The sequence below is a fragment of the Leptonotus elevatus genome, chromosome 8 (genome assembly GCF_054856555.1).
Source record: "Leptonotus elevatus isolate MCC_2025b chromosome 8, RoL_Lele_1.0, whole genome shotgun sequence".
NCBI classification, from domain to species: Eukaryota; Metazoa; Chordata; class Actinopteri; order Syngnathiformes; family Syngnathidae; genus Leptonotus; species Leptonotus elevatus.
The window spans coordinates 13866981-13889243 of record NC_141246.1 but is presented as its reverse complement, the minus strand read 5'-3'; the positions used below and the strand labels follow the sequence as shown (position 1 = coordinate 13889243).

At 39.0% G+C, this 22263-nt stretch overlaps 1 protein-coding gene across 1 annotated transcript in view; it reads right to left on the bottom strand.

Annotated features, from left to right (window-relative positions):
- Positions 1–22263, bottom strand: part of ctnna2 (catenin (cadherin-associated protein), alpha 2) — a 215438-nt gene that overhangs the window by 7967 nt on the left and 185208 nt on the right. Inside the window, exons 13-16 of the mRNA XM_086083087.1 lie at positions 18727–18878; positions 15816–15929; positions 9655–9836; positions 7580–7685 (exon numbers count right to left, since the gene is read on the bottom strand). Of these exons, the coding sequence (XP_085939213.1) occupies positions 7580–7685; positions 9655–9836; positions 15816–15929; positions 18727–18878 (554 nt within the window). The remainder of the gene's footprint in view (positions 1–7579; positions 7686–9654; positions 9837–15815; positions 15930–18726; positions 18879–22263) is intronic.

Genomic DNA, 22263 nt, shown 5'->3' with positions numbered 1-22263 from the left:
ATATTTTTTTCTTTAAGCTTCTTCACCTCCCGTGTCTTGTCTGCTTTTGCGTCCAAAATCTGCACCTCATGCGCTAACTAACTAACTAACTAACTAACTAACTAAAACAATGACTTCTGCCGTTGTTTGGTGGAGGTTATTACATTTAGATTTTTCCTTCTGGTCTTTGAGCAACGAGGAATGTGGAAAAAACTCAAGTCTTCAGCTATCACACAATTTGCACACATTATTTTATCTCTATTCTGGAATCTTTACGGAGTCTTGGCCAACTAAGCCCCCGGTGAGTTAAGAACTGCATCAGCTACTCCAACACTGTTCGCATAACTGGGAAACAAGAGCCTTCTTTTAGACATTAATATTAAACGTTCCTAACTAGAGCATTCAGAACCACTGGGTGGAGAAAGACGCAGCTCATTTTCTTAGCTTGTATGCTCCAGCAGTGGGGGACGGGGAAACAAAATCTCACTGTGATATGAATATATCCCCCACCAGTACAGTTTCCTGCCCACTCACTTTGAGCATAATCACATGAAGATGCTTTAGTCCTTCATTCAGATCAAAGTGTATTATACGATGAAAAACAAAGGCTTTTTTAAGCTACGAGTGTCATTTGAAGGAGTGGTTTATGCTGTTTGTGGCAATGACCACTATGAGAGCAGTCAAGCAAGGGGGCTGCCAGGAGCTTCCTGTAAGTGTCTGAATGTAGCCTGCAGTGCGGCTGAATCTCATAGAGCAGTTAGTGAGGCAAAAGGAAACCTCTCCTTGGGCGTGATCGCTGTTAACTGCACTTCACACTGCTGGCGCATGAACACATCCACACATACACATTGCCGCCTCTGGCTTGTTTGATGCACACATGACACAATTGTTCCCATTTGTACTGTTGACTTATAGTCCATTTCTACCACAGGCTGCCTGTTGAAATAAACACTATGGCTCATTGACTAACCAGGCAGTCTTTGTCAGCGTGGTAAGTGACTTGCTTATACCACTCTGCCTCTCTGAATGTTTTAGAATTATTCAGTCTAGAAGCGTCAGTTATGTTCTTTTTGTAATTGTGTTGTTTTATTATATGATTGGCCGCAAACAAACACAAATGTGTTCTTGTTGGATAAATCAGGAGGATGGAGTGAACTTTGGTGTCCAAACAGCTGCACGCTATTACATGTCCAATACAAGCCACATCCCATATGGAGGCTACAAAAAGGATCATTTTGAGTCAGTTTGAATCTTCTGTGCACCCTTCTTTTGCTTTTCCTCTGTAATTATAATACTTGTATCTAGTGATGCACCGAATATTTTGCCACTGAAAATTTCCGCCGCCCCCAAAAAAACACTGCAAGGAAGCGTCTGTTTGAATTAAACACCAAACGCGGGGGGGGGTGAGTGTCCGCCTCGCTGCTCGCTGGCGTTTGTGAGTACCAGCAGCGTCATTGTGCACACCGGAAAAGGAGAGGGGCGTCGCTTGGTAAACTATGTCGGAAAAGAGAGCGCTGCCGAGTATTGCACTTTCTCCTGCAGCGCCTTTCTTTTTTTCTTTGATGAGAGCCCCTCGAGCGCTTCCACATTTTCACTTGCATTCTGGTGGCCGTGCTAAATACTTTAGGTAATTTTTAAAGTTTTAAACAAGTAAACACTGACGACTATCTCCGGGTGACTACAGACCTGTCCAGGACAGCGTGTATGACTTTGCAGTCTGTTCCCAAAGACGATTGCGAAGAAATGTATTTAGTTATTTTTAAACGTTGGTGAATATGTGAATGTGCCGATTTTAAGTGCGCCGCACGGTGTCCCGCTCTAAATTGTCTACAAATGCGCCATCCGCACCGCACCGCACGCATCCGTGCCCGCCGGTGTGAACTCCTGTACATTAAAATGCTCAGTTGCTCACCTCACTTCTGGTGTTTAATGTACCATTCGCCAACATGTCTGTGGTGTGGACGCATTTTAATTTATATTGTGCTTTGTTAAAATGCCAGTTCTAAATGGGCCTAAATATTTTACAATAACATTATAATATTAATTAATTATAATAAATGCTATGATGACAAAAAAATTACTTAATTTTTTTTCGGCATTTCGGTTTTCGGCCAAGCATTTCTCATTTTCGGTTACGGCCAAAAATGTTCATTTCGGTGCATTCCTACTTGTACCACTTATCTCAATTTCAAGTAAAAAACTAACAAAAACACACAAAACAACAGCTGTTAAATAGAAGTCGAGCATATTTGAAATGAAAGCGTTGTGACAGATCCCAGTGGTGCATGTTACACACACTTACAAAATATGCCTTCCAGCTGACTGGACCATCGCAGTGATGTTAAGACGTCAACTTCCAACAGAGCTGGTTGTTTTTGGATTTGGTCATCAAGTATTTGACACTAAAGAAATAAGGCTGCTGAGTTCTCATGAATAATACAAAAATGGCTCTAGTCGAGGTCCGCGTAAGATCTTGCTTTCAGTGACCAAGCTAATATTATGGGATCTATTTTCATACACAACGGCACGTGTGCTCGACGTAAAAACTGGCACATCTTCATTTACATGCTGGGGCAAGTCTAATTTACTGTGTTTGGCGATTTGGCACATCGTGCTGGGCCTCTCTGGGCGTTTTCTATTACACGCCAACGGTGCACCTGACAATTTGGTGTCAGAAAGTAAACTAGACATTAGATCAGATAAAAGCGGGTCTAAGTTGTGGTGCATATAGACATAATCTGAGCTACCTGGACGTGTGTGGTGGATGTCATTGTATTTCCTTTTTGAAAATGACAACAGCATGCATTGATCCCTCTGAATCATTGTAGAAATCAATTAATTTAACCAATTATTATTATTATTATTGTTATTATTATTATTATATAATATATTATATATATATGTGGGTGGAGGGGTGGGGGTTGTCACACACAGGTGCACAAAAGGGTGATCTCACTGAATGGAATGTAACATAGAAAATAAAATCAGAAGGAAATGAACCACTGCAAAGGTAAAATGTGTTGAGGTGCCACTTGAGGTTTTTCTATGTCAAGTGCAGTGCTTAAATGACTCTGGGAGACCCTCCCACTTTGGAACATTGCCGACTGTTTCGCACACGCTCATCAATAGGCCTGATGTGAAGTCATTGTGACAAGGTTTGCTACTTAAGGGACCTGTCTGAAAGCATTGGAGCTGAATTCTAACTGTCAAGGCCCAGTGCTCCTGACAAGCACAGGTTACCCTCAATAATGTGCAAATGCAAAATGCATGTAGTCTACATATGGAATAAAGACAAGTAATCAAAGTCATGTTGTTAGTTACATAATAGCATGAACATGCTTGCTAAAATTTAAAGTTTTTCTTGAATTATAATTATAACTTGCTCTGTATACGTTTGGGTTTGCCCACTTTAGTGTATGTAAGAGGTAACCTGCTTCACAGTAAGTCACAGACACATCAATTTACTTTTCCATTTGCCATTGCGGGTTACAATGAGCCAGTTTCCGCAAATTGAGGCTGATTGGCGAAAATTGCCTTATAGTTTGGGGTAATGGCGCCACATGTTTTTTTGGCATGCAATTGGGAGTCTGATAATGCAGTATCATGGTGACAGATATATTATAAAAACACCACTGGTATGGATAGAGTTCTCGAAAACTTGAAAACACAAAACTCGAAAGCTTTCTATGAAAAGTCACACATTGGCCGGGTTTACTTTCTTGGTCATTCCAACAAAGGTCTCTATAAACGGTTTACATCCGACGTAATCTTTTCCGATCTGGTCTGATATACTGTACATGTGTCGCCAATACATTTATTCAAAACAGCTGTTTTACCGACATCTGATGCTCAGAGCTATGTAAACCTCACGTGATTTATCCTAATGGAGGTCAGTCGTCTATTTAGCATAGTAATTGTGATTGTTTTTACACTTGATTAAACTGATAAAAACAGGCTACTATTAGTAAAAAAAAAAAAGAAGCTCTCCCATAGCAGACCAGCTCTGACCTGAATCCGACATTTACAAGTGTGTAAATGTCAATGTCACTGATCATTTATGTCAAGACAGAGCAAGCGCAGACAGGACACAGCCTGACTAATCCGATTGAACTATATACATGACTTACAAAAGTAATATATCTCCCATGTGAATTCAAATAAAATACCATTTGGAATCGGCCTGCTTATTTCAACAGAGGACATTGGACTATTCTGAAGTGGCCTTCTTTGACCCTGACCTAAATACGATTGAACATCTGTGGAAGGAGATGAAACGAGCAGTCTGGAGAAAGCACCCTTCAAACCTGAGACAACTGGAGCAGTTTGCTCATGAAAAATGGGCCAAAATACCTGCTGAGTCTCAAGTCTCACTGAAAGTTACAACGATTGTTGATTACACTGATTACCTCAAAAGGTTGTGCAACTAAATATTAGGGTAAGCGTATCATCATTTTCGACCAGGTCTGTTTATGCCTTTTAAAATATTTCTGTTAAGCCTCAAATCAAAAGCAAATTGAGATTTTCATTGGTTAATTTTCATTTTTTTACTTTTTTACTTTTGTCAGATTCAAGCTATTTCTGTGACCATTGTGGGTTTTCGTTCTATAACAGAAGGGTACCCACAATTTTGTTCACGTGCATATGGAGCATTTTCATTCGGTTTGGGCATTTGGTTTGATTCATGTAAACCTGGCTATTGGGAGATCAGATTTTTCTTGGACTCCCACACATGATGTCTGTGCTTCGATTAAAGCAATAAATTCAATAGTGATCTTTAAATGAAGCCAATTCTTTATTTTAATCTTAATACATGTATTGCATTTGCCATGCAAAAAATATAATTCATGATGAAGAGATACAAGGAAGGCTACGGGCTAGATGTTAAGATGAAGGGAATTTTAGTTAGAAATGACATAAGTAAGTGGCAGAAGAACAAGTTGACATTTTTGTTTTCTTTTGTTTTTTTTTGCTTTTTGAAATGTACAATTGGATATTTTAGCACAATCTAGATCAGGGGTCGGTAACCTTAAATACTCAAATAGCCATTTTCACCAAATACAAATTCACCAGGAGAGACACACACACATACACCACCCACATCCCCCGAGATGCGAGAACGACGTTTGAAAATATAGTTCATGTAGGGTAAAGCATTACACATTCTGCTTTCTTGAGAATCATTTCTTTTCTTGGATGTATCCAAGGTTGAACTACTGGCAGCCGAATAGCTCAATAAATCTTGGAACCAGGTGTCGTACATAAGCAGCTGTGGCATATATTTTGCGTGACAAAAAGAATGAAAAGAAAAAGATAACCTTCTGTTTTAATGTTGTGTATAGAGCACCATAAATATTAAATTAATAATTAATTACATTTGGAAAAAGAACAAACTAAAATAAAAACATTGAAATTAAACACTAATTATTTTCTAACGCGACAAAGGGCCACAGGAAAAGGATCAAATAGCCACGAGTTGCAATAATCTATATGCCTGTTTTGTGGTAGGGTATGAATAATTCTGAACATGGAATCTTTTGACAAAATAAGAAAATAATAATCAATACATAAGCCCCGCCCCTCATTTCAAGCTAAAAGACCCCAATTGCAACTACAAATTCCTTTAAACTTCATATTTTGCCAGACTACATCTAATTTGGGGTTTATTTGACTGTAAATAAATAATAATAATAAAAACACTTCATAAGATGTGAATTCTAGCCAATACAATGTAAATGAAGCTGTGACTTTTCAAACTCTAAAAAGTGTCATGTCATATGTCATCGTACCGCGCAGTCAAAACAACAACTGGGTCTACAAGCCTGACAGGGAGTGAGTTTGTTATTGAGGACATACAAAATCAACATCCTGGATTCCACTTTAGTCTATTCTATGTGAATAACAGCAAGTTGACAGCTTTGACTTTTCACTTTGATTTTTGTGGTGTGTACTTTATCAAGGTCACTGTCTTATTCGTGCAAACATGTACCAACACTCTTACAATTGTTCAACCTCCCACAGGGAGGTTTACCTCAGGTTGTAATTACACCCATACTTAGATCAAAACACTCAATGACACGAGGGACTGACACCTGCCATTGAAAACAAATGCCCTTACACATGTAAGCCTATAAACCTGTTAATCTACAGAGAACATTAAAACTATCAGCTCCCAAGCTAGATAGCTCGAAGTTATTTTCTGCAGCGTAAAATGTTCTGGGAAAACAGGACATTGTGACATGAGGGGAAGCAGCGGCGCTTTTGACTCGCATTGCCTCGGGCCAGTTGAGTTACTCGGGCCCACTTGAAGGCCAATTGAAGGGACGTTCATTCTGCTCCGAGCTGACAGCAGAAGGCTTGTTCACGTACGGAATATTAAGGACATGTTTTTGAAAGAAGCCATAAAGTGCACAGAAGCAACGCTCATAAGCATAGCGGTAATCCTTTTTTTAATTGTAATTATTATTATTTTTTTGAGAGCCCAGTATTGTTCATTCGGTAATTTTACCGATTTGACATGTCATCATCATTGCTCTCTTATTTTTTTATTTGATTTGATTTTTTTTGCATAGCGGTAATCCTGACCTGCAGAAATGTCACTGGAAGACATCATATTACTTACATAGCATAGCAATTTAGGGTATGTTTCCTTCTATTTTAGAAAAAAACACACATTTGTTTAGTTTACGATATCATTTTTAAAATTAAACATAGAAACAACACAAAACCAACGTATCATTTTATTACGTTGAGGCAAAGAAAATATAGCTGTCTTGTTCTACTTCTAAGCATCTCATGGACTCAATAGATTTCTGATCCTCTGACATTTATTTTTTTACCTTTGGTTAAAACAAACATCCACGCAATACTGTATATTACGTTACTTGATTACATTTGCCATGTATTATGCATTGCAGAGGAGCATTGTTGACAAAACATCCATCTTGCTTTTTCCATTTTAAATGTTGACGCTAGCTCAAACACTTGCCTTGCTTTGCTTTGAGTGATCATGAAAGCAACAATCATTATTCCAAGACTTTACTCGCTAAAATCAGTTACTATTGTTGTAACAAGAGCTCACCTTAATAAATCAGTTGGTCTTGTACCTAAGTTTATTCTCCCTGCTTATTAGAAGCAGATGAAATGAATGACATTATGCATTACCTCCAGTGGTGCCAGCATTCTAACAACCTACCCACTTCATTTGTACACGAATACACAGTGAACACGCCTATTTATTTTCCCTCCCACCCCTCCCTGGGCGCAGCACTGATTGATTAGATATTGAAAGTGGTCTGTCAGCGTGTTTTAGAGAGGTACTCATCTGATAATGGATGCAACACCTCAGCTGCGAGCTAATTATATTAGAGACATAACTTGGTTCTGCTGTCTTGCTCTTAGTGTTGGCCCCATCGGGACACGGACTCATGCAGCAAAACAGCCCGCCACGACAGTCTGGCATGTCAATTCTCACATCAAAGATTACCAATTGCTATGCTCACTTACTCCAACTCGATATTTGCTTGACTGACAGCCGTGACGAGAAGTCAAGAGTGGCTTTTAGACTGATGGAAACGATAAAAAATGAGAGTTGCACGGCTACCTGATCAGCGACAGCACGGGCCAGTTTGTCCATCCTGGATCCCGCCTCTGCAATCTTCTTGGCTGCGTTGATCACATCTGAGGAGTTCTTGAGAGGGCCTTTGCCCCTGGATGGAGAAAAAAAAAGAAATGCGGCTGCAGAGGACATCCAGAGTAAATGCTGAAAATTTTGATCTAGCTCACGTCCCATAAGCTTGCGGATATTGAAGAGGATATTGGGAACAAAACTGCAAGCTTTCAGCAAACATAAGCAATACGACTTCAGTAAATACTGATGTAAGTCTGTTACTCAAAGCAAAGCAACAGTATATCATCAACAAATGATGTCTGGCATTTTGCCTTAAAAGATGAATGGATGGAAGTTTATGACCATTACCACAGGCACGACATAAGGAAACCATATTGATACTTTTTACATACTAAGTGCCAACCATCAAACCTCACCCCTGAAATACATGGCAGTTACAGTGGAACCTCTACAGTCAAATGCCTCAATGGGGTTACACTTGGTATAAAAACACAAAAAATTGCCTTTCAGGATTCAAACCGCCTTAATACATGACACTAGAGTAACATGGCAGCAAATCATGTAAGACCTCAGTTCAATGAAAATCAAAGGAGATACAAGTGTTTTTGACTGTCACTTTGCAATACGACAACGTTAACAACAAGTCACCCATAAACGTTGTTCCATTTGAGCACTCGCGGTGAGTTTTGCGTGCTTGTAGCGAAATTATGACTGCAATATTTCATCCACGGTGGAAATGCAAAATGTTTGTAGTCCGTATATATTTTGTGCATTTCTGACAATGACACTGGCTGGCTGTCGGGCGTCGGGTTGTCTTGCTGGTAAAACTGGAAATAGATTTTTCATCTAGATGTGAAAGCTTCTGTGCATTTGATGGGCTGTACTTTAAGACGCCGCCATATCACATCATGCAACAGAAATTCATAATTTTAATCCCGGAAAAAAACTGTTATGGCAGATACATTTCAATGAATGAGTGCTTTAACATGATTATAGTCATATTGTTATTAAAACATTTATTATTATTATTATTATTGGAACATCGGAGTATTATATGCTGCCTGTAAAAAATGAAAGCCAGTCAGTTAATTTACAGAATACATGCCATGGTCAGGATTAGGGATGTTTGATACCACTTTTTTTCAGACCGATACTCAACTCTTGAGTAGTCACCGATACTTATACCAGATATTGATACCACGAGTAAATAGAATTCCCCATTCAAAAATGACAGATGATTTTAAAGAAAGACCTACATACCCCAATATATAATTTTTCCTTAATATTGCATGAAATTAATGGTAACATCGAATTCATATAATTTCTCATTTTTAGTTCCTGATAGTAAAACGGCTGCAGGAGGGTGAATAATGGTATCGGTCACCGTCGTGAGTACCGGTACCTTAAAATAAGACTGGTATTGGCACCGATACCTGGTATCGATAGTTGCCCATAGTCAGGATGGTACCACCTCTGCCTCAATTTGAGTCAGGAAAAACCCTGGTAGCTTTATATACCATATAGAAAAATGTGAATCTTTTCTATTTGGATTATCTATAATTCCAAAATTTACAATGGGAGACATTTGTAATGTGACAAAATATGAGGTTAACCATCGCTTCATTCAATTTTGGAGGTTTCATGGTATTTCAACTAATGCCATAGGATATTAAGATCAACGATTCCATTTGAAAAAAAAAAGGATTAATAATACTATGTATGGGTTACATTAATTCCCCCAAAACCAAAATATTTGCAGTATTTCATTTTCAATTTTCAATCCGGACTGAACTGAGTCTGTACGTATAACAATGGCTTCATTGCAACTTCACTTTTCCCACAGAGTGCTGTGGAGCATAGTCACATTTCCTTGACTTCAAAAGGCGAGTGAAGAGCGAGTGGACTTGTTAGAGCCTTCAAGTGCAATACTTGACACATACATCACAGTGCGTGGTGAAATGAAAAATCCAAGTGAAGGTAACAATAAGCAAAACTGCGGAGCTGTAAAGGGCTGTTAAATCGTATTGCTTTCACTCGTCACTTGTTACCTGGTGAAGTCTGTCATTTCCATCATGATCATGCACATCTGCTTGGCAAGCACAATAATGTCGTTGCCGTTGTCATCCCATTTGGCCACCTCTGCGTCGAGCTTACATTTCTCCTGTCTGAAGCTTTCCACCTGCTCGGCAATCTTGGCTTTCTCCTCCTGGGGAAGCTGCGCCATGATGGCCTGAAGAAAAAGAAAAAAAACATAACACAGTACTTGACAAGCTGAAAACAGGTTCTTCTGTAATAATGAATGAGTTTTGTACTCTGGCTTAGAATGAGGAAAATGCCAGAGGAGAACCATTTAGGTGAAGAGGGGGTGATAAGGATGGGGAGCAGAATTGAAGAAATGGGTGAATAAGAATGGGATTAGTTAAAAGAAAATAATATAGAGGAAGAGTCAGCTTTAGCAGTTTTTGTTCCATTTTTCTATGTTAATACACAACACCAAAGTCTGCTCTTCACAAATACTAAACTTCTAAACTTTACATTTAATGATTAGACCTTTTCAAAACCCTTGACATCTTGTACCCATCTTTTCTTATGCTTTTTTCTCCACTGTCTTGTGAATACTTCTCTTTTTTTTCCCTCCGGCCTTTAGGGGTAGGTCCGAAATGGTATAAATCTTGTGGCAAGGTCATAGATGCAGTAAGAATCCTGTATTATTTGGGAGGTAAATGTATAATTACCTCACGTATTAAACCAGAAGGATGAATAATTCATTTTTTTTTCAACATTATGTCAGAGAGGTGGGAGTGCCCTCGTTTCCATTAGGTCGATTATATTGACTCATGCAGGAGAAATAAATGAGCACAGTTCAGAAAAAAAGTTACCCTTGTTTTTGAAACCTTATCTATTATTAACTGTCCGGCAAAATTTTGTATTCTCTTACAGAAATAGTCACCCTACGTTTTTAAATCCAATTTCATTTCCTCACAGCAAAGCTGGTGTGCGGGGGTGCCGGGTGAGCTCAGTGAGAAAGTGCATCACTTGGTTCATGTCGCCTTTTAGAAGCGTCAGGAAGAAAAAAGCAAATGCATTGTCCGGCAATTAAAAAAACAAAACAATTTGTTCTGGAAAGAAAAAGAACAGACACAAAGATGCATAAAACAGATGCAGCGTCCTTGAGCGCTGGCCCTGTGATCAGTATGTGTGCATAGTGCTTAGCTGGGAAAAGACAGAACAGCATAATACAAACAAACAAAATTGGGCCCTCAAGGCCTGTTTGGAGTTCCGCTATTACTGATGCCAAAACATACAACATCAGTGTGATTGTGATCCTTTTAAACGGCATGCTGGGTGAGAAAACTGCACCAATCTACATCCTCTTGACATGTTGTTTGTAGAACTTATTGTTCTCCGGATACATTATCCCATCCATTCATTAGATTCGACACATCCTTGTTTTGTTTTGGGTTGGTCATGGGGTCATTGTGTTGTTATGATGTTGTCAGTTGCTATACATGTATTATTATTAAGCTGGGTTTGTCACTCACACTCGCACATTTTGGTTAGTGATTTTATTTTGTAGTTTCTCTGCATTTGCTATGTCCTTTATAATGATGAACTTGTCAGTTGCTATGCAGTTGCTATGGTCCTTGTGATGAAGTTGTTAGCTGTGATGCAGTTGCTATGTTCCTGGAATAGTCACTCTTATTTTGTCATACATGCCTTTATTCTGTCATACAGAAATGTATCTTGCTTTAGCTTGACTTTCTGAGTGACACTTTTGTCCGTACGCCGAGGTTCCTTAGCCAAGTTTTCTCTCAGCATGTCGAGGTTAAAACTGTACTGTAAAAAGGTACACGGTCCCCTGAACTTAGTCCACTAGTCCAGAAGTCTGGACTGATGAGCTATGTTCAATTTGTTTTTTTATGTCCTTTCTGTGAGTGTGTTGTGCAACAAAACAGAACTCTGACTAGTGATGTGTCGTTCGCAGATGATTCGCAAATGAAATCTTTTGAGTGAACATACTGAATGGTCAGTTAAGATCATGCCAGCCGGGTTTAGAACTGCCACACACTGTCATTAACGCGTAAATCTTCAGTGAATGACGTACCCAGCGAGCAGATGAGGGAGGGACTATAATGAATTCGACTTGTGATTTGTTCACTGCGAATGAACAACATTTATCACTTTGTGAATTAATTCACCGCGATTGATTCTAATCGCTACCCATCAAAAGGATATGGTGTGCAATGATTTTAATACATGTATACCATTCAAAGTGAAGCTTCGTCTTTCACAAATTATTGTGTACTACAGTCAGTGAACGCACTGTCCCTTAGTAAGTAAAGGTATTAGAGAGTAATTTTGAATCACAGGGCTAAATCAGGAACTGAATGGCAAAGCACTGAACACATTCGGTGACCAATTTTTTTTGAAGAAATCCTTCTAATTAACTGATTTTAATGATTCAGTTTAATCAAAAGGACTGCCGTTCCCATCGCTGATTGTGACCACAAGATCCAAGAGCATGTGGTTCATGCTTTTGGCTGTTCATGTCTTTGCTGCAACAAACTTCTGGCATCAATTATTCACTTGACGGATGATTTTATACTGAACAGAGAGTTGCTGGTGTCATAATGGCAGTGGTCTGTTGAGAATCACAGATGTGAAGGTTTTTAGGTTTGTACTGCCAACTATAGCAAGTAAGGAAACACAAATAACATCAGATAGTGCTTCATCTAAAGGGGAGAAGAAGTGAAATTTTGAGTAAAAAGTCAGTTTCTAAATTTAGGGATCTACTTTGGAAGTGAGTGAGGGTGTTGTTTGGTACTTCAACTCACTTTGAAATTGGTGTGACAAAAGAGAGAGGAGGACAAGAGCGAAGAGCTTGGAAGAAAAAAACCGGAGAGCATTGAGGTAAACATGTGAACCAAGTGGGACGTCATGAGGGACAGCAAGGAACTCGGTAGAACCCTCCCTCACTCCCTCCTACTGCACTCTCTAGAATTCACTTATCCTCAAATCCCTTCCCCGACTTTACTGATAACAACAAGGAGCGGTCCTCGAGAGCTTAACATAGTTGCAAATCCAGCCGAGGGAGTGTTGTGCCAATACACTCTGTGAGTCAACGTCTGCGGGGATTAGAGCGTTTTCCGGTTTTCTTCACCCAACGCGGCAACCTAAAATGACTTTAATTTTTGTTCATTTGAAATAAATTGCCCAGACACTGGCAAGTTCAATTTTATGGATGACCCATCAACACTGTCATCCAATCAGTGTGCTAAGTGAGGCTCCGGGCATGCTTACGGGGTGAGTGGAGTGATTCACTTTGCATTGTATATGCAGTGTTATACGACCAGTGCTTATTGTATATCTGCATCTGATGAGAAGACCAAACTCTATCATAAACGAGTGTTTCCATCTCATACATGATGCCTTACTTGAATCATACAAGATTATACTTAAGTTAGGGTGACTAAATGTCTCCTGCTTCCCAGACATGTCAGTTTTTTTTCTACATCCTGTCTGAGCATCCGGGAATTGATAAATTCACAAAATGGCCCGGTTTCATTCTTTTTTTACTAGACCAATTAGCATGAATTTGACTGACGCTTCGCTGGACAAATGGGAGGCGGTTGTTTGTTACCGGCGTATTTGACGTACGACGTGTGTGATATGAACACGAGTGTTCAAGAAGGCAAGTAGTGGGAGGTAGGATAGCTACAAAACGATAGCGGGCCAGATCCACTAAAGGTTCGCGTAGCTTCTGCACGGCACTAACCATTAAAAAATGGAGCAACCCGGGAGCGTGCAATCCACTAAGCACGCGCAGATGGGGAAATTCAGCACTAACTGCGCCGCCAACCAGATTGCGCCCCGTGCGGCGGTGGTTTTTGTGCGTACGAAAATTAGGTCATTTGCAAATTGGGGTACTGTTTTTCTGAGGACTGCGGTTTTGTTTTATTATATTCCTGGGAACTCAGAACGCCCCCCCCCTCCAAATAAAGCAAAACTGCACCTTTCAGTCTAAGACACACCTATGCACTAATCATGATTTCTAATCAGCATCTTGATATAGCACACCTGAGAGGTGGGATGGATTATCTCGGCAAAGGAGAAGTGCTCACTATCACAGATTTAGAGTGGTTTGTGAACAATATTTGAGAGAAATTGTGATATTGTGCATGTGGTAAAAGTTTTAGATCTTTGAGTTCATCTCATAAAAAAATGGGAGCAAAAGCAAAAGCGTTTATATTTTTGTTGAGCATATGTCCCACGGGTCTGGCAGAACATAGAGAGCTCATGACCACAAATCTCAGTAGGCACATGTCAGTTCCTATGGTGCAAAGGGATTATGTGTCCTTGTGTCTGTTTCAATACTAACACATTTCAACAGTATGCACTTAGCATTACCATGAGAGGGCAGGGAGTGTTGTCTTGACATGACAGGTTGGGCCCAACTGGGCATATCACCAGTGGTCTGCAGCAAACACATCTTTTATGGATGCGCTAGTCTTTTGCATGTGTAAATATTTAGTCTCTGAGGGTATGAGAGTGTCTAATGTCTAAACATGCAATACAACTGTGTGGGGCAAGAGGCCACAAGTATTGTGAGCTTTGCATAATGTAAATTAAATCTTTAATCACACACATTACTTTTGATAATGCTGGCTGGCTCAACGTACACATACGTACAATAAAACCTCCATGTCGAAAGCTGTTGCATTGAGCCATGTCACCCTTACATCCAACTTATATCACAGCCTTCTTCACACCAACATGCTATGACAAAGAGTCATGCTGTGACTTTAGACTGTTCCCAAAATGAGCTGCCCACTCATAGCGAAGCTGCCTGCCAAGGAGAAGTAGTTTGGTGCTGTGAAACAACTTTGCGTGGCAGAGCTGGTGCATTTAAGCTCAGATGGCTCGACAATGTTACACTGCAGGAGCCTTAGTGGGAGTGTACAGTACATACAAACGACTCAAAACACTTCACACCCCGGACCCCCACAGACTCCCCGGAGCTACATTTGTGATCCAAATGCCACGCTCTGTTCTTTTAGTTCATGGCTGGATTTCCAACTTGGTGATCTTAAAACTTTTTGTTTTTGGATTCCTTGGAAGAGTTCAACTAAATTATTTAAAAGACACAACTTACAAGGGTTTCTGCACAGTATAGATGTGAAAACAGAACGAAACAACAGAACCCAACATGGGAGTCAACGGTGTGATAGTGTTCAATAATAGAACGGTCTCACCATTGCCAATTAATATATTCCACTTAGAATTTTGGTACCAAACATTATATTTTATTGTTTTGTCACTACTCGAAGGTAAGCTTAAAGAAAAAACAACGATGCCTGGACAGGAGGCAAAAAAGGGAACGCAAAAGAGAACGTTTGGACACCCTATTTTTAAGCAATATAAAAGTTAGATTGTTCATAAGATTTTACAATCCTGGTTGTGCCATTTTTTGTGTAGCTTATAGTAGGGAGAATAGCATATCTGTCATTGCCCTGGCTTTGTATGCACCATGGCGTATCAAAAGACAATGCATATTGATGATATGGTACAAAACCACTCAACCACAATATGTTTGTCCCATAGTTTTATTTATTAGTCTGTTCTTTGTGCATAAACTTGAAGCACCGAGCATGAAGGCCGAATCAGTATAATGCAGGCCTGCGCCAAACAGAAAGGCATAGAGCCAAGTCACACGCGAGCCATTTACAATTCATTCAACATGTAATACACCACTAGGTTTTCTGTACAGTTTGGGAACAGTGTTGATATCCTCATAATGCTCGTTAAGATGGACCCCAGTGAAATATAAACATTGTGCAACAAAAGCCAGACCGCAGTGATCGCTGTATCAGCCTTGGCAGGGTGTAATCTACTGTATAGTCTGCCATCTGAGAGGAATTTTGGTAAATATTTCATTGTTGATGAACGTGATTTTTACCCCTAACATTCTTGATTAGTGTGTACTAGAAATAATCAGCCTTGTAAGGGATATATTCATATTGACTTTCATACTAAGTAATTGAATCTAGCTGGAATAATTGAATAGGTAGGAAACAGTTGCTGTCACTCAAATTATGCTCAGTCACTTTTGCCCAGCAGTTATCTATACAAATGTAGATTATTCATGCCAAGCAAGGTCATATTTACTCTATTGAGTGGCACAATAATTGAGAAAGGGACGTTTACTTACCCGGGCACTTTGCCCAGCGATAAGCTGATCATCTTCAGTCTGGACACTGGTCCGACTGCGTGTATCATAGTCCTCTTGTTCAAAGTCTGAGTCATCTTCAAGCTCCTCTGGTGTCTGTGATAATGATCAAAGAAATAAAAAGAATGATCAACCCTTACCGACAATATACGGCAATGGTTTCAGAAGTACTGTAAGCAGCAGCCAAAACTCATCAATAGATGACTAAGACTAAGTCTAGAAGGACATTAGAACTGCATGAAAAATCGCAGCTCCCTCATTAATTTAAATGGGCCACGATGTGCAATGCAATGTAATGTGACATTGCACCGTGTTGTATAATCACACATCATCACCTGCTGATCCCTATCTTGCAGGGCACATGAGGTAATTCTACTGTTAAACTTGCGACAGTAAAATTGGGAGACATATTTATTGTGATGGATTAAAAGATTTACAAAAACAAACACACTGCCGCATAATGAAGAAACCTGTGTGAATGCTGTGTGAAGATACAAATATTTGAAGAAACAATCACATATTTATTAGACCACCTGCCATAAAACAACAAGAAGAAATCATCCAATATCACAATGCATGCTTGCAGACTCAAGTTATCAATAAGCTCTCTCTATTTTATTTTTTTATTATTAACAGAAATAAGGAATGAATTTACTTTTTTATGCTCAATTTTAATTGGTCTGCTGGACTTTTCTGAGGTGGCAGACATCAATTAGGTCTAACATTCAGCCACAAAACAACTTTTTTCTGTCCCTGTTGAGGACTGTAGGTTAATAATTAGATTGTGACATTTTATATCCCCCATCACACCCACCCCATCTTGCTTTTTGTTGTTGTTTTTTTAAGGGGGGGGGGGGGGGGTAGTTGACTTAAAAATTATTAGCCAATTTTGAAATCAATTATGATAATTTAACATTAAACATGGATTGGATGATGGGCTAATACACTTGTTGGACACTGCAAATAGCCAACACCCCCACCCCCTTTTTGGGGGGGCTCACTGCATCTTTAGGTTGCGCTTAATGGATATTTAATGGAGTGATTTATCTTATTGGTTGGACAGACAAGACATATAGTAATAGCCATGGAAAACAGTGTAAACACTATTCCATACAGATTTACATTTAATGTATTCATATTTTCCCGCTACTCTATTATGTGCATGTGCACCAACATAAGGGAAAAGGCAGAGCTATGCTTTTTATAACTTCTATTACAGCTTTATTCGCTTCTCAATACCTACCTCAGAATTTTAAATACTGTGGCAAATTGGTTTCTTAATCTAATGGCAGCTCATAAGATCTGTGCAGTAAAAAAAAAATCCTAAGGAGCTTTTTCTCAGCTTAAGTGGGAGAAAAATAAAGCCTATATAACAATATAGGCTCATAAAGCATTACATTTGTCATAGGCATTTTCACCAATATGATAGTCAGACAACAGAGAAAGTTGTTTTCTGGTAGGAAGAATTTGAACATGGATAGGATTATGAATCCAGCTGGTCCACGGAAGTTCAAAGCTGTCTGTTTTACATTATTTACCAGCATCAAATTATTTTCCATAATTAGATTTTTTTCATGAGCTGCACCGGGAAAGCTTCCAGCCTGCATAAAGTTGAATAAATGAATTACATGGTGACTAGAGAAGGGCCAGCTCGGGTACAGAATGCAGATAGTTTCATTTCAGAGTGCGAGCTAGTAGAACTGCTACGATCATGTTTGTTATTCAGCCTTCTTATTGTGATACACAGTTAAATGACCTGCAAGATTTATGGCACGGATGTGACATCTCTGAAATGAGATCTATTAATGCAATATTTGTCAGGGCTGAAATGTTATTCATCCTGACCCAGGGGACAATATGATGCCCATAAATACAACTGAACCCATAAATATATGCCATTTCCTATAAATAAGTTCATAAGAGATTCATCTTGCAAACAGCATGTCTTATGCAGTATGTATTGCTTCAGATGGACTGACATCTGTTTGTGAAAGATTATGTTATCATTAATCATCATGAAATCATTCATTAGACTGAAAGAGAAATATTATTGTAAAATAGTGCAGGTTGAAAACATTAGATGTAAACAGAGTACAGTTTTGTGCAAAGGCTACAATTAGATTTGTCGTTTTAGCAGTTCTGCAATGACCACACAGTTGTGGTCAGAAGTTTGTATTCATCATGGGCAAGAACAGCATAGTCATTTGGGATTTGAATGAGTTTTTCAATCAGTTATTTTTCCAGGATCAACATAGGCTACATCTTAAAAAAATAAAATAAAATAAAAAAAAGTGTACAATTTTATTTGAGATTAGATTTTCTGTTATCAACACAAATTCAAACATATCCATACACAAAACCATGGTACATTAATCACTATTGATAATATTTGCTATACTTAATGGCCCTTAGCGTAACTGTAATTAATTCATTCTGTGGATTGCAGATCTCTGTCAAGGGTAAAATGTTCACAAAAATTGTTAGCCCATGTGATTCGGCTATACTGGTTTATAAAGTGTGACTACAGGACATTATGCTTCTGGAGGGAAGATTCCATTCTATTTCTACATTTCTGGGTTCTGTCACATCTTTATTCAAATCCTCAAATTTTTGTGTAATGGTAGTTCTGTATCTGTACTATTGGTGACCTGTTAGCTTTACTTAGTAATGTTACTAACTGGAGGAGTAGGGCCATACTGAAAATAAATAGTTAAATAAACTAGAGTCATGAAAACTAAGTTGAAATAGACTAACAAATGTAGCATACGTTACAAGCAAAATAATCTTCATGGCAGAAGAAAAAGTCATTTTTGGGGAATACAGTAAATTTTACGACACAAACGAAACAGTTTTATGAGAATACGGTCAAAATATAACAACACTTGTGACATACCCTTATCATGAGGACAGCTTTCCTGATGTCCCGGACTCCATCGTAGACTAAACGGGATGCATCGATGAATTCATTCTCCTCAAAGGCCTGTGGCGGGTTTGTACTCAGCGCCTCAATTGCTACCTCCACTTGTTCAGCAAAACGAGGCATGACTTTAGAAAAAAAAGAAGAAAAAAAAGATTTTGACACTTTGCAGGAAGGGGTAACTTAATACTCCTTTTGACATTGTGTAAGGTTGTTTTGCATTCCATGAGTCCTGAAGATTTAAGTATGGTACCATGCATTTCATTAGGGTAAATATTTATAGACACTCAAACACAGAGGCTCTGTACTACTGCAGTAAAAATAGCCCCCCCCAAAAAAAAAACTACTACTAAAAACCCCAAAAAATTAAAGAGCATCCTGGCAATCAGAGACCAGAGCAAATATGTGTGACAAAACAGCAACAGTATCTTTGAAAAGGATGTTGACCTGACATCGTAACAGTTTGCCTCAAGACTCACGTTGATTGAGTTCTAAAGAAACAATCAAAATAGCAGTAAAACAAAGCGAGATCGGAAAGTTTTTTTTCGAGGTTTTGATTATTATCTATTTGGCAGGCTCCAACCTTCTCCCTCCCACCTATGATCATCAAGATCATGCAAAAACTTCTACAAAAAAGTAAACAAATACAATTGGTTGAAGTTGTAGTTTATTGTAACTGTTTTCCTCTTTTGTTAATATTGTGAGATTATCACACAACAGTATATCCTCTGTTGTGCATGATTAAATCGACGGTAGAGAACGGTATCACTGGAACATATCACTCTTTGTTTGCCACTGAATTACAGTTCAGTTCAGGTGTGCTTGGTGGAGTTTCCTGATTGTTTGGCACACTTGCAGGCATGTGCCATTTACTGCAAAGAAGAAAACAAGCCCACTTAACCTGTCAAATCACAATACCTGAGAAGGAAAAAAAAGATCAACACATTTTGAGCGGAACAAAAGCCAAGCAGTGCAGGAAAAACTCCCATTGTGTAGAAAACTGGTCGGTCGAAGGTGATGGAGGCGATGCTTGTGCGTTCAATTGAATTGTGCTGAAATTAGAATTCGTGTAGTACAGAAGGACAGCACTGGTGGCTGGTGATACAAAAAAACAAAAAACAATACCCGCACAATTAAATGGGTGGATGGATATTGGTGCATAGCTGGTTGACCGAGCCACAATCTTTAATATATTCTTTAAATCGACTAAATCTTTAATAACACAATTCTACTAAATTAAAAAAAAAAGGCTGAATTAAAGTAACCACTTACCTTTCCTCAACACAACTATTAAACAACACCACTGCTTTACAAATCCCATAATTCCCATAAAACTGACACCCTGGTGGAAAATCATCAAGCTCTTTAAATACTGTACCACACGATGCAACTACAATCCAAACATGGCCCAATCCTGACTTCAAACTCCAAACCTGCAAAATTCTCTAATATCACACATCAATTAAAAAAAAAAATGCATTCACTGTTGTTTAACTCAGACCACTCCATAACAGTCCCGGCAGCTCACTGAAATATAAACTTTTAAACATATCGCCTCCAACCCATTGATTTCTGGAGTGAAATGAATAAAAATAAAAACAGTTTTGCTATACCTAACCTAGAGTAAATCCAACATGAGATAAGACACACCACATAACTCGCTCAATATAAAATGTACAAAACGCACAAAATGAGACTGGCAAATACAGACACCTGCTGGCAATGCACAATAGACAAAAAGGATGATTACTTTCACCCACTCTGGACTTGCCATCCAGTTCACTCCATTTGGCATTCGACCCACTCTATCCCTGCAACTTGGGTTACAGGGAGATACTTCAAAAACAATAAATCAACCAAATATACACTCAACAAAAATATAAATGCAACACTTTTGTTTTTGCTCCCATTTTTATGAGATGAACTTAAAGATCTAAAACGTCTTCCACATACACAATATCTCCATTTTTTTCATATATTGTTAACTAAATCTGTAATAAAGAGCACTTCTCCTTTGGGGTTTTTCTGAGTCCCAAAATGCCCCCCCTCCCCCAATAAAACAAACTGCACCTTTCAGAGTGGCCTTTTATTGTGGGCAGTCTAAGGAACACTAATCATGGTGTCTAATCAGCATCTTTATATGGCACACCTCTGAGGTGGGATGGATTATCTTGGCAAAGGAGAAGTGCTCAGTATTACAGATTTAGACTGGCTTGTGAATAATATTTGAGAGAAATTATGATATTGTGTATGTGTAAGAAGTTGTAGATCTTTGAATTCATCTCATTAAAAATGGGAGCAAAAGCAAAAGTGTTGCGTTCATATTTTTGTTGAGTATATTTGGTAGATAGAAAGCAAGTGATGTACAAATCCAATTCCCCAAAAAGTTGGGACACTATACAAATTGTGAATACAAACTGAATGCATTTATGTGGAAGTGCCAAATTTTAATATTTATATAAATATAACATAGAGAACAGGTCAAAAGTTTAAACTGAGAAAATGTATCATTTTAAGGGAAAACCATGTTGATTTCAAATTCCATGGTGTCAACAAATCTCCAAAAAGTTGGGACAAGGCCATTTTCACCACTGTCAGGCATTCCCTCTTCTTCTTACAACAGTCTGCAAACGTCTGGGGATCTAGGAGACAAGTTTCTCAAGTATATAAATAGGAACGCTGTCCCATTCTTGTCTAACACGTCTCTCTAACCATTCAACTGTCTTGGGCTTTCTTTGTTGCACCTTTCCCTTTATGATGCACCAAATGTGCTCTATAAGTGAAATAAGTGTACTGCAGGCTGGCCATTTCAATACCCGGATCCTTTTCCTACGCAGCCATGTTGTTGTAATTGGTGCTGCATGTGGTCTGGCATTATCTCGTTGAGAAATGCAAGCTCTCCTCTGAAAGTGATGATGCCTGGATGGGAGCACATGTTGTTCTCAAATCTGAATATACCTTTCCAGATGTGGAAGCTGCCCATGCCACAAGCACTCATGCAACCCTATACCATCACAGATGCAGGCTTAAACACTGAGTGCTGATAACAACTTGGGTTGTCATTGTCCTCTTTAGTCAGTATGATATAGCGCCCCAATTTTCCACAAAGAACTTCGAATCATGATTGGTCTGACCACAAAACAGGTTTCCACTTTGCCACACTCCATTCTTCTTTGTACTGTAGAGTTTCAGCTGGCAACGGCGGCTGGCACGGTGGATTGTGTTCACCGACAATGTTTTCTGGAAGCATTGCTGGGCCCTTTCTGTGATTTCCCTTACAGTAAGCATTCCTTTTTGCGGTGCAGTGCCGTTTAAGGGCCCGAAGATCATAGGCATCTAGTATGATTTTTCGGCCTTGACCCTTACACAGAGATTGTTTCAGATTCTCTGAGTCTTTGGATGATGTTATGCACTGTAGATGATGATTACTTCAACCTTTTTGCAATTTTTCGCTGGTAAACACCTTTCTGATATTTCTCCACTATCGTTCTGCGCAACATTGGAGGAATTGGT